The sequence below is a fragment of the Gopherus flavomarginatus genome, chromosome 1 (genome assembly GCF_025201925.1).
Source record: "Gopherus flavomarginatus isolate rGopFla2 chromosome 1, rGopFla2.mat.asm, whole genome shotgun sequence".
In the NCBI taxonomy this organism is placed as follows: Eukaryota; Metazoa; Chordata; order Testudines; family Testudinidae; genus Gopherus; species Gopherus flavomarginatus.
The window spans coordinates 12279047-12293265 of record NC_066617.1 but is presented as its reverse complement, the minus strand read 5'-3'; the positions used below and the strand labels follow the sequence as shown (position 1 = coordinate 12293265).

Sequence of the window (14219 nt, the reverse complement as noted above, 5' to 3'; positions counted from 1 at the left end):
CTGTGTGCAGCCCCCCCCCCACCACTTATTTGCTGCAGGCGGCCCTCCTCGCGCTCCCCTGCCCCAGCTCCCTCCGCCTAAATGCCGGCAGCGACCGGGACGGCCAAAGATCCGGCCACCACAGTCACTGCCGAAGAAAATGCCACCCCGCAAATCCTAGCACCATGCTCGCCTAAATAGTTGCACTGGCCCTGCCCGTGATTGCAGGTGTATTATGGGAAATGTAGTCCAGATGCATCAGATGAAGTGGGTTATAGCCCATGAAAGCCTATGCCCAAATACATTTTTTAGTCTCTAAGGTGCCACAAGGACTCCTCTTTGTTTTTGCTGATACAGACTAACACGGCTACCCCTCTGAAACCTGTAGTCCAGTCAGGAACGCTGGCCCAAATGGGACCTTCAGGCTCCCAATCTAAAATTCCCATGGGGCAATGTGGCATCATAAGGAAATGGAGTTTAATTTTGAACTTATTCTAAATGAAACATTTTAGGTCAGTTCAACAAACCAAAATAAAACATTTCAGTATGGGCACATTGACAAATTTCATTGTGATCGACAATGATGAAATGCTTATCCATTTCTGAATCAAAATTTTTCAGAATATTTTGATCCATGAAAAATTTCAATAATCCTACTTTTCATCCTGATTCAGGACAAAAAAAATATTGAATTATTAGATTTTTTCTTTGAGTTGGAAATTCCTGGCTAGGTTTTCTCTGCCTGTCACTGTGCTGCTATCTTAGCATCATGCAAATTTAAGCCAGTGCAGTTCAAAAGACTAGCTTTCAAAAAAGTTGTAAAAACACAATTGTACCCCACATTCAAGTTCACAATGGATTGTTGTCACATCAAAAATATAAAGTCTGAACTGAAAAGACATTACAGTACAAAGATGATGTCAGTAGATGATGGGGGCTGAGTTTTGCCCTCTGTACAACAGGTAGGCAAGGAAAAGGGGAGAGCAGGTGTCAGTGATTATTAAAATGACAAAGAGCCATAGTCTCAGTTGGAGTAAATCTGCATAGCTCCATTGACTATCCATTGCTCTACTGACAATCAGCTCCATTTATACCAGATAAACATTTGGTCTATAGTTTGTGTTTTTTAAGAAGAGCTGGTCAGATTTTTTTTTCCATTGCAGAAAATGTTGACTTTTTATCAGACATTTAAAACCAAAGTATTTTGGCCAAAAAAATTTCAGTTTTCAGCTGAAAATTAGAGCATTTTTAGATTTTCAGACAAAAGATGGAAATTTTTCGAGCAAACGGCAATTTTTGCTTAATCAAAAACCCAATTTTCCATCCGAAAAGAATTTTTGAAAATTTTCAACCAGCCCTGAAACCAGCAATAGGGGCAGTTCTATCCCCTTGTAGGAGGGGTAGGTTAGCTACTCCACTTAAGCACCGCAGAAAACTCTTGTTTTGAAGTCCTAAGTGAGATTTAAGTGGTGGAATTAGCCTTTTGCTGAATTATGCCAGGAGGCCTTTAATATGTTGAGATACCATAATCTACACCTGCATCTTTGCATACATATTCAGATGTGTTTGCTGCTTTAAACCAAGCAGATGAACTTGCAAAGCAGAGCATCCTGAATCAGGTTATTTAACATGCAGTAAAATATGCTGCAAGTGCCAGAATCAGAATAAAAAGCTAATTGTGTGAGATGAGGACTGAATTGAATTGGCTGGCAGCTGTAGGAAATGCTGCCATCTCTAGTGAATAGGCTGATATTACACAAGGGAAAACATTCTTTAGCACTGAAGAACAAAATTAAACCCTCAGTCATTTTGTCTTTAGCAGCTAGGCTTCGATTGTCCTCAAAACCTTCCATTGCAAGTAGTATCTTCTGTACTTCCTATAACCACAAATTGACAGAGGTAGGATCCTGCACAAGCCATTCATCACCTAAGTAGTTCCACTGAAGTCAATGCATCTAAGGATGGACAGGGTCAGACCCAAGGCAGGACTATACATACTGATATAGGTGGGCTTGGAGGGCCAGATCCTTCGCTGGTGTAAATCAACCTATTTCCATGGACCTCAGTGGAGTTATATGAATTTACACTATCTGGAAATTTGGCCCAAGAATGGCACACATTTGCTAGGATAAAGGAAACCAACAGCAGGTGTACGTATCATGCATGCCTACCACATGAATGGATCAAATATTTGTGACCGTTAAAGCCATGGGAAGATATTTCTTCCTCTTCAGTAACTAGTCTGACTTATATTTGTATGTATGCAATGCTTAAAAAATAAACATACCCCAGGGAAAGTGCTGTGGAGTGTTTCCAGTTGGTCATAGGATTAGTTAGACCATACCTTCACAAGATTCATTTAAATGCTGCCCTGTTTCATACTTCCTGTTTATAAAGGCAAAATCACTACTGCCAGCAACTGTTCATTTTCACAGTCATTGCATGTAAAGCAGGAGCATGCTGATTTAACTCCATGCATGCCACACCCTGAGAACGTAGACAATGAGGCAAGTGATACAACATGCTTTGGTAGAATGTACATTCTGTTTCTCAAAGCACTAAGGGTTTGATCATGTAATGCATCTCCCACTGAAATCAGTCAACCCCCTTACCAGAGTGCTCAGCACCCAGGAAGGGTGACATCATTTTCAGATGGTTTCCCATTGCACACTGTCTTATGTGGGTTTGTTTTTTTCAATTACCAGTTCCTCAAGGCAGAGCATGTCTTTAATGTTGTGTATTGCACAGCATGGAGCAACACAATTCCCTGTGCCATGATAATAACACATAGCACACTCAGTAGGCACCATTAAAAATGGGTGCTTATTACAGCATTGTGGTATTTATAGTCATCTCTGTACTTAGAATGGGAAAGGCCATTGTAAGATTGACTCTAACAGGTGAGGAATGTCTAGCTGTATATAGCGTTTTTCTTGTTCACGGGACACTGCAAACATCGGGCTATACTCTGACCCAGAATACATGCCCAAGAATGGGAGGAGGAATCTCCCTTACGATCCTATCCAGGTCCAGGAACATGGGAGTAAGCAGGGCTGTTTGCCAGATGACTCCCGCCCTGGAGCATGGCAACAGGGAGAGGAGGGGAACTGACTGGCCAGAGAAGCTGAGCTGGCAGGATTGGAAGAATAATTTACTGCTGGTACAAGCCACCAGCAAATCACTACCCTTCAGGATCAAGAAAGAAGCGAGGGAGAAATTGTGACTCCCAGGGTATCTCTGAGGCACAGTGCTTCCTGGCATGATGCAGTTTATGCACCAACACTCGTTTAAGACTTTGCCTAAATTCATAATCTAAGTTATTGTTTTATTAATGTTTACAACAGGATTTTGGGTCAGTAATTAATATCCAAGTTCTGCATATGCACAGGCTACAGTCCTGCTCACCTCCTGAAAGGTACTCGGCACCCTAAATTCTTGAGGACCACAGTGGGAGCTGATGTCACTGGCTGTCCCTCAGAGCCTGGTATAATCAGACATTGAGGTCAAAGGATTTTTCTAAGACTCCAGAGGAAGTCTGTGTCAGAGGCAGGGCAAGGGCAAGAACCCAGCCTAGCATAGGACTCCGTGGCGTTCTGACACCACTAGACCAGGGCATACACTCAGATTTGTGCAGGCTCGAGTGACAGGGCTGTCCCTAATATAATTGCACTATCAAAACCATATGCAATGGCTATACGCAAAGAACTGAAATTGAAGCTTAGGAATCCAGTCCTGCTATTGATTCCCTGCAGACAGACCCTTGCATCCATGCAGGACCCCATTTATATAATGGGACACCGTACTAGCCTCAGGGTCTTCCAATTGCAGTATTAGGACACTTGTCTGTATCCAGTTTGGAAGCAGGAACTGTGGCTTTCTAAAGCTTCTGTGAACTGTTGGCACATTTTGGGCATACTACAAGACTTATTATTCGCTTAAACCTTCGCAATAATTGTTTATGTACTGCCCCATCAACAGAACTATTCACTTGCTTAAAATTAAGCATGTGCTTAAGTGCTCTGCTGGACCAGGGCCAGTGTGCTCAGTATATTACAGGATCAAGCTCTTTATTGGACCATTCCCATACATAAAGTTGCTCACATGGGCAGGTGTCTCTCTGACTGGGGCCCGTGGCAGGCAGTGTGGCCTAGTGATCAATGGACTGGACTGAGACTCAAAAGCCTTGGGCTCTATTCGCAGCTCTGTCACTCTGCTGGCTGGCCTTGGGCAAGTCACTTCACTGCTCCTTGCCTCAGTTTCCCCATATCTGAAAGGGGGATAATGAAACTGATCTCCTTTGCAATGCACTTTGAAATCTGCTGATGAAAAATGCTATGTGTGAGTTTGGGATTGTTTATTATTATGTTTTTTAACAGTGATTATACAAATCTGGGCAGTGGGAGCTAGGTAGGAGGTCAACAGAAAAAAAGTGGAAAGGAAATACTAGTGAAATAGGTTGCTTGCTTCAGAAATCCAACTTCATATTATACCCTTCTTTCCTTCCCCTTTCTCCTTCCACTTCTTCTTCATGGTTTTTTCCTTTTAGTACCTAATTCTAGTCTTTTATTGTTTTTCTAGGAAAACCTCTTTTTTGTAATGGAATATCTAAATGGAGGAGACCTAATGTTTCATATACAAAGCTGTCACAAGTTTGACACCGCCAGAGCAACGTAAGATGGTTTAATTGCCTTTTACTTTGTAGGTCCCATACTTAGTGTAATAGGGAGGCAGTGTGACCTAATGGATAAAGCTCAGGGAGACTTGGGTTTTGTTTTTGGCTCTGCCAATGGCCTGCTGTGTTAGCTTTGGCAAGCCAGTTCTCTTCTCTGTGCCTCTGTTTCCTTATCTGTAAAAGAGGAGTAATGATACTGAACCTCCTTTGTAAAGCTTCTGGACCTACAGGTGAAAATTACTATATTAGGGCTTGGTATGATTATTGTCATCTGGCCTCAGCCATTGACTTTGGGTGTGTCATTTCCTCTCCCTGTGCCTCTGTTTCCCCTCCCACCATTTCTCTGTCTTGTCTGTGTAACTTGTAAATTCTTCAGGGCAGAGACTTTCTCTTATACTGTGTATGTACAGCGCCTAGCACCTTGCAGCCCCAATCTCAGTTGAGGGGTCTAGGTACAACCATAACAAAAGCACAAAGTGTACGTTCCATTTCAAGATCTTCCAGTCAAGCATAGCCTTTCATTCAGCTGATTTTTCCAGTCATGGATCAGCGGGCCCAGTCTGGCTGCTGAAGTAGGTACCTGGGCCTTTTCATACAAAGTGTGAATCATTCACTAAAGAACTAAGATGGTGGGGTTACATTGATCCACATCTCCAGGTAATCTACAGAGAAGAAGACTGTAAGGCAATAGCAGAGCTTTTGACAACACACCAGTGCCCTGATTCTGTCCCTTGGTTTGGCCCTTCTGTTTGGCTCCAGCCACAAAAGGACACAGAACAGCTGCTGGGGATTTACCCAGAAAGGAGGGGTTCCCTTGACTCCACAGGGGTGGCATAAGCAGCCCCAAGCCACCTTCCTTCCCTGTTCCTGGCAAGACACATCTTGGGGCAGGACAAGACTTGGGAGAGGATAGTGCCGTTGCTGGAACTCTCTGGGCCGTGCAGGAGCCCATAGGTGGCTGTTGAAAATTAGAGCAGCCCCTGGGCTGCCCTAAATTGCACTGGGAGCTGGGTAGGCCCCGGTTAGGCCACAATTTTGAGAGCACAAAGGTGGCTTAAAACTCCCCTGCCCCTCCCCCACCCCCTCCCCCAGATTGTGCTGCACCTTGAATTTCAGATATGGGACCTGGTTCTGATCTCACTGCCACTGATGGAAATCAGGAGTAAAACCCCTGAAGTTAGTGGAGTTACTGCAGTGTAAAACTGGAGTAAATGTAAGGCTAATCAGGCCTCTGATGCTCAGTGTCAAATGTCTGGGGACATCTTCTGACCTTGTAAGTGTGTGGGCAGCTCACACTGAGCCGTGTTCAGCCCTGATGTAAACGAACAAACTCCGACACAGGGGAAATAAAGCAGCCAGGATTTCCCACTTTGATTGCTGAAAGTGTTTGCAGGCAGGAGAAGACTCTCTCCATACTCTTAGGGTGTGTCTACACTACAGTTGAGGGTGTAATTTCCAGCTCAGGTAGACATACATGCCCTAGCCTAAAAACAGGATGGCGATGGGGATGAGTGGGGCTGTACTCTGGGCAACTAGACTCTCCCACCTCCCGAACTGCTGCAGCTACTCTGCTGCTTTTAGGTTCTTGCTCAATCAAATTTAGCATCTGTCCATCTACCTGAGCTGGGAGTTACACTTCTAGTTCCAGTGTAGATGTACCCTTAGAAAAAGCCATTGAGCAAAAGGACTACAAATGAATCCCATAATCTTCAGCCATTCCCAGAAGTTGAAGCTCTTTGGCTTTAGGATGACTGTGTAAGCCACATGCCCCGTTATGCAGAGCTCCTGCGACCACCTACTTTGGACAAAAATAGTGTATTATGAAAGAAATGGGAGTCTCCTGTTTTCAGCACCGAGCAGCAAAAAAGTGGAATGGGGACATGAATCCTGTCAAATCGAATGGCAAAAAGGTAAATGTATATAAAAAATAAATATGCCAAGGGAGAATTAAAAATGTATTTAGGCACGATTGAAATGGAGGAACTGAAATAGATAAAAGTATTTTCTAAGTCCTTATGCCAGCAAACGATATTGTAAAAGTCAATATTGAAACACCTTAGAAATTAATTTCTATTTAAATAGCAGAGCCTAATTTAAATAAAAGAGTTTGATTTGTTGGGTTTTCTTTGAAAAAAACCCTGAATGTTGAGGATTGTGCCCCCAGCCTAGGATATTCAAGGTCTGATGAGAGTATGCAGTCGAATCCAGTGGAAATATGGCCCTAGGGTTACATTCACCTCTGGGCAGAGGGGTCCTATTTTGAGGGCTGAAGTGAAACTTAAGTGGCATATTGGTCCTACACTGGGCCTGTGTGTTGGGGTGAAGTTTCACCCCAATGCAGAAATGTGCTGTGAACAAGGGTCTCTAAAGAACCTTGGTAAAAAATGACTCTACAAAGGACACAAGCAGCCAGATCTGCAGCTGGTGTAAACTGACATGGGGTAAAATTTCCAAAAGCACTTAAGTGGTTTAGGAGCCTAAGTCCCATTTTCAAAAGTGATTTAGGCAGATTTTCAAAGCTGCCTAAAGATGCACACTAGGCACCTAAGAGGATTTTAAAAAGTGCTTAAGCAGGTAAGGGGACAATTCTCATTGATTTCCCAAGTGATTTAAATGGCAATTAGAACCAAACCCTTTAGAATATCCCACTCGGAAGCTATCAGCATCTTTAGGTGCCTAAATAATCTGTCCCTCAGAAGCCAAAATCAAAAGTCAGTGGAACTTGGGCTCTTAAGTGCCTAAGTCATGTTTGAAAAAGGGAGTTGGGGTCCTAAAATCACTCGGCTGCTTTTGAAGACATTGTTTGTAGTCCTTTGACTGCAGTGGAATGATGCCAATTTACACCAGCTGCGAATCTGGCCCCAAATGGAGAATTATTGTGGGAAGACATCAGTTCTGATTCACGGTCTGTTTTTTTCCAGGTTCTATGCTGCTGAAATCATTTGTGGTCTGCAATTTCTTCATTCTAAGGGAATAATATACAGGTAGTTTTACACTTTGGAATCTAATATACGGCACAGTTAGGTGTTTTCTTCAACATATTGATTTTACCTGTTAGTTTGTACTTTGTTCTTCTTACTAATATTGAATTTACAACATGCTTTGTTTTTCATCCCATTCGCCTATTTTATTTTGGGAGAGAGAGCTTGGAAAAGAGTCAATCTTATGCACCCCTTTGGAGATCCCATCCTACATCCATTGAGGTCAATGTGCATTGTGTATTCCAAAGCCAGTCTGAGATGTTAGTGACATTTATAAAGTGCCTTGCACTGAAAGATCCTGAAGACATGATTGCAAAACATGGGCCCAGCCCCTCCAGCACATGTCCATTCAGAACTCCCTCTGACTTTGTTAGGAGTTTCGAGTGCACCAGGAGTGCATGCTTAGACCTTATATATGGAAGGGTCACTTTGCCCTGCCACTGCAATGTAACCACTTCTAGATTGGAAGACAGCAGCTTATATTAAAAGGGGAAAAAAATACAATACTACTGAACTATTCCAATAGAACTGCAAAGGGATTTTAAATAAACAAAATGTTCTTACCCACTAGGAATTTATCCAGGTCACCAAAGTTAAGAATGATCCTAGTTGATGGGAAGATGACATGGGATTCTTAATGACCCGAAGTAGCTCAAAAGATAGCACCTCCACTAAAGCAAGACTCCCTAACCCCATTGGTTCAGTAGTGAATCAGATGGAAGTACCCCCTAATTAATCATCAATGCCACACCTTCTAAATTAAAGGGAATAGTCTCCCCTTAATTTGCATCCATAACTCCAAGTGTAGCTAAATGGAATTACATCCTTGCAGAGAAAAAATACCATTCAGCCTTCTTTTTACTGTGTCAATAGAGTTTGCACATCCTTGATGTATAATATGGACAGTGTTGCACATTGGAAAGTTTTTCAGAAGGATACTACGATGCTAAATATGCACTGAGCTCAGTTTTATTTAATGTAGGGATGTGTTGGAGCAAAATGAGGGTTGCCCCTCTATGCTGAAAACTCATTCAGAAGAAATGAGGAAATGAATAGAAATGTTCAGGAATTTTCCCTCAAAATTCAATTTAAAAAAAAAATTTGATCACCCTATAAGCTGGTTGAAAAACCAGCAAAAATCAGATGGAAGATATTCCGGAGAGCAACATTTAGAATTTCTGCACAAAAATTATATTGAAAATTTGAAATTTTTCTAACTTTTAATTAGCTCTTGATATTGGGAATTGGCTTCTGGAAAGGGGACGTTCAGCTGCCTGCCGTTAGCTAATGTAGAGACCTTGAAGCCCTAACACTTTAGCTGATGACGTTACATTTTCTGTATAAGTGTTGCCTCCACAATGGTACTAACATGATAGTTTAAGCCCTGGTCTACACTGGGGAGGGATCGATCTAAGTTACGCAACTTCAGCTATGTGAATAACGTAGCTGAAGTCGACATACTTAGATTGACTCACCTTGGTATCTTCACTGCGGTGAGTCAACTGCTGCCATTCCCCGGTCAACTCTGCCTGTGCCTCTCGTGGCACTGGAGTACAGGAGTCAATGGGAGAGCGCTTGGGAGTCAATTTATCGTGTCTAGACTAGACGCGATAAATCAACCCCCGCTGGATCACTCGCTGCCCGCCAATCCGGTGAGTAGTGTGGAAATACCCTTAGATGTCACTAGAGGAAGCACTATCAACAATATTTCAGCATGTAAACAGCACAGCTTGCTGTGATTAGAGCTGACTGGAGACTTTTCAACAAAACTTTTTGTTGTTGTTGGAAAATGCCAATTTGTTAAGACCGAAATGTTGACAAAACATTAATCAGGCAGGTTTCTGAGGTCCAAGATGAAATTGCTGGTCAAAATGAGAGAATGAGCAATAGCCAGGACACCCAACTGGGATGTGGGAGACCTAGTTTGAAACCTCTGCTCCTCCTGACAGGGACTAATGACTCATAGACTCATAGACTCACAGGTCAGAAGGGAGCAATATGATCATCTAGTCTGACCTCCTGCACAAGGCAGGCTGCAGAACCCCACCCATCCACTTTTATAACAATCCCTAACCCAGGACCGAGTTATTGAAATCCTCAAATTGGTTTGAAGACCTCAAGCTGCAGAGAATCCACCAGCAAGAGACCCATGCCCCACGCTGCAGGGGAAGGCGAAAAACCTCCAGGGCCCCTGCCAATCCACCCTGAAGGAAAATTCCTTCCCGACCCCAAATATGGCGATCAGCTAAATCCTGAGCATGTGGGCAAGACTCACCAGCCAGCACCCAAGAAGGAATTCTCTGCAGTAACTCAGTTCCCATCCCATCCAACATCTCCCCGCAGACCATTGAGCAGACCTATCTGGTGGTAATCCAAGATTAATTGCCCAAATTAACGATCCTATCATAACATCCCCTCCATATACTTGATAAGCTTTGTCTTAAAGCCAGAAAAGTCTTTTACCCCCACTACTTCCCTCGGAAGGCTGTTCCAGAACTTCACTCCCCTAATGGTTAGAAACCTTCGTCTAATTTCAAATCTAAACTTCCTAATATCCAGTTTATACCCATTCGTCCTTGTGCCTACATTAGTACTAAACATAAATAATTCCTCTCCCTCCCTAACGTTAACCCCCCTGATATATTTATATAAAGCAAGCATATCCCCTCGCAGCCTTCTTTTGGCCAGGCTAAACAAGCCAAGCTCTTTGAGTCTCCTTTCATAAGGCAGGTTTTCCATTCCTCGGATCATCCTAGTAGCCCGTCTCTGAACCTGTTCCAGTTTGAATTCATCCTTCTTGAACATGGGACACCAGAACTGCACACAGTATTCCAGAAGGGGTCTCACCAGCGCCTTATATAACGGTACTAACACCTCCTTATCCTTGCTGGAAATACCTCGCCTGATACATCCTAAAATCGCATTTGCTTTTTTAACAGCCGTATCACATTGGCGACTCATAGTCATCCTGCTATCAACCAATACCCCAAGGTCCTTCTCCTCCTCTGTCGCTTCCAACTGATGCGCCCCCAACGTATATCTAAAATTCTTATTATTAATCCCTAAGTGCATGACCTTGAACTTTTCACTGTTGTATTTCATCCTATTTCTATTACTCCAGTTTACAAGGTGGTCCAGATCTTCCTGAATAGTATCCCTGTCGTTCTCCGTGTTAGCAATACCCCCCAGCTTCGTGTCATCCGCAAACTTTATTAGCACATTCCCGCTCTTTGTGCCAAGGTCAGTAATAAAAAGGTTAAATAAGATCGGTCCCAAAACCGATCCTTGAGGGACTCCACTAGTGACCTCCTTCCAGCCTGACAGTTCACCCTTCAATACGACCCGCTGGAGTCTCCCCTTTAACCAGTTCCTTATCCACCTTACAACTTTCATATTCATCCCCATCTTTTCCAATTTAGCTAACAGTTCCCCATGCGGAACTGTGTCAAACGCCTTATTGAAATCTAGGTAAATTATATCTACCGCATTTCCTTTATCTAAGTAATCTGTCACCTTCTCAAAGAAGGAGATCAGATTGGTTTGACACGATCTACCTTTAGTAAATCCGTGTTGCAATTCGTCCCAATTACCATTGACCTCTATGTCCTTAACTACTTTCTCCCTTAAAATTTTTTCCAAGACCTTACATACTACAGACGTCAAGCTAACAGGCCTATAATTACCCGGATCACTTTTATTCCCTTTCTTAAAAATAGGAACTACGTTAGCAATCCTCCAGTCATACGGCACAACCCCCGAGTTTATCGATTGCTTAAAAATTCTCGCTAACGGGCTAGCAATTTCACGCGCCAGTTCCTTTAATATCCTCAGATGGAGATTGTCCGGGCCCTCCGATTTCGTCCCATTAAGCTGTTCAAGTACGGCCTCTACCTCAGTTGCGGTAATATCCACTTCCATATCCACATTCCTGTTTATCATCCCTCCATCATCGCTAGACTCCTCACTAGTCTTATTAAAAACTGAGGCAAAGTACTTATTTAGATATTGGGCCATGCCTAGGTTATCCTTAACCTCCATTCCATCCTCAGTGTATAGCGGCCCCACTTCTTCTTTCTTTGTTTTATTCTTATTTATGTGGCTGTAGAACCTTTTACTATTGGTTTTGATTCCCTTTGCAAGGTCCAGTTCAATGCGGCTTTTAGCCTTCCTCACTTTATCCCTACATGTTCTGACCTCACCCAGGTAGCTTCCCTTACTAATCCTGCCTTTCTTCCATTCCCTGTAAGCTTTCTGCTTTTTTCTAATCCCCTCTCTGAGTTGCTTGCTCATCCAGCTTGGCCTACAACTCCTGCCCATGGTTTTTTTCCCCTTTCTTGGGATGCAGGCTTCCAACAGTCTCCGCAGGTGCGACTTAAAGTAATTCCAGGCCTCCTCTGCATTTAAATCCACAAGTTCCTCCATCCAATCCACTTCCCTAACTAATTTCCTTAACTCTTTAAAATTAGCCCTTGAGAAGTCGAAAACCCTAATCCCAGATCTACAACTGTTTATCCTTCCATCTAGTTTGAATTGAATCAGCTCATGATCACTCGAACCAAGGTTGTTCCCTACCACCATTTCTTCTACGAGGTCCTCACTGCTCACCAACACCAAATCTAAAATGGCATCCCCTCTCGTAGGTACTTCAACTACTTGATGAAGAAATCCATCCGCTATCACATCCAGAAAAATCTGACCCCTAATATTCTTGCAAGCACTCGTCCTCCAGTCTATATCCGGGAAGTTGAAGTCCCCCATAATCACACATTTCCCCTTTGTGTTTACTTCATTAAAGACATTAAAGAGGTCTCTATCCATATCCAAATCAGATCCCGGCGGTCTATAGCACACCCCAAGCACTATCTCAGGGGAAGCTCTAGTTGCTTTTTTACCCAGTGTGATTTTTGCCCAGACAGACTCTGTCTTATCCATTCCATCGCTTCTTATTTCACTACAGTTAATCTCATCAATGATGTACAAGGCTACTCCACCACCTTTGCCTTTCTTCCTGTCTTTTCTAAACAGCACATAGCCTTCAATACCCGTGCTCCAGTCATGAGTACTATTCCACCAGGTTTCAGTTATCCCTATAATATCCGGTTTGACTTCCTGCACCAGTAGCTCCAGTTCCTCCATCTTGTTACCTAGGCTCCTCACATTAGTGTACAGACATTTTAATTTTTGGCATTTGGCGTCAGTGACATTCTTTCCCCCGTTGTGCACAGACCTTCTACCACCAGCATCACCCGTTACTCTGGTTTCTACTCCACAATTCCTCCTTGTATCAATTCTTTGGTCCGCAAGGGTATCCCCTCTCACTTTGTTTACTTCCCTCTCCAGGTTATATTCCTGCGTGGAGATCTCCCGAACATCTCCCAACCATCTCCCCCAACTTCCTAGTTTAAAGCTCTCTTGATGAGGTCGGCGAGCCTCCATCCTAGAATTCTATTTCCCTCCTTGCTTAGATGAAGTCCATCCTGAGCGAACAGTTGTCTATCCGTAAATGCTTCCCAATGACCGTACATCCCAAAGCCCTCCTTATAGCACCAATGCCTGAGCCATCTGTTGATCGCCATAATCTTGTCACTCCTTCGTCGCCCTGCTCTGACTTGAACTTGGGTCTGTTACAACCCTAGTGAGTGCTTTTATCACCAAGGTATTCGCTAGCTAATTGGCAGTCAACTGAGATCTTTCTGTTTCATTTTATTTTCACACAAAAATAACATCATGGGCTTGTTCCACACTGGAACCTCACTGCCAGACATCATGGGCTTGTTCCACACTGGAACCTCAAAATGTTTTGCAAAATGGAATTCTTGTTTTCCATCAGTTCTACTCAGGAGATATGTACGAATGTTGAGGGTGTTGTTGGGTGTTTTCTGAATTATTTTTCAAAAGTAGTCTAAGGAATACATTATTTATTCATTTTTTCATCTGAATTTATGTCATTATTATTAAGAATGTCTGGATCCCTCTTAATTTCCAAGATCTGACACATTATAAGGAAATATTGGGGTGCAAACACCAAGGACACAAAACTGGATTTACGATGGACAAACTGTGGGCCTAATGCACAAACTAGGAGCCTAATTCTCAACTGCACAAAGGCTACTGTACACCACTCCAGCAGTGTAAAAGGGCCTTAAAGTGAATGTAAATGTAAATTACACTCCTTTAAATGCCACTTCACATTCCAAGAGCAGTACAAAGTGCCTCAGGCCCAGCCTGTTTTAATGATTTAATGGGTCTGATTCTCATTTACATTAAGGTCACTTTACAGTGACTTTATATTTACACCCTTTTCAAAGTCCCTTTACACGACTCAGGCCTTGTCTACACTGCCACGTAAAGCACTGAAACTTTCTTTGCTCAGGAGTGTGAAAAAATAACCCCCTGAGCGATGCACGTTTCAGTGCTGTAAAGTGGCAGTGTAGATAGTGCTCCAGCGCTGGGAGCTACTCCCCTTGTGGAGCTGGTTTTATTGCAGCGCTGGGAGAGCTCTCGCTCAGTGCTGGAGCCGCGACTACACAACCACATTAAAGCGCTGCCACGGCAGCGCTTTAACCTCGGTTCTGTAGACATACTCT

General features: G+C 43.2%; 1 protein-coding gene across 1 annotated transcript in view; it reads left to right on the top strand.

Annotated features, from left to right (window-relative positions):
- PRKCQ (protein kinase C theta) overlaps positions 1-14219 on the top strand; it is a 72785-nt gene that overhangs the window by 41015 nt on the left and 17551 nt on the right. The window contains exons 14-15 of the mRNA XM_050936885.1: positions 4558-4649; positions 7573-7635. Of these exons, the coding sequence (XP_050792842.1) occupies positions 4558-4649; positions 7573-7635 (155 nt within the window). The remainder of the gene's footprint in view (positions 1-4557; positions 4650-7572; positions 7636-14219) is intronic.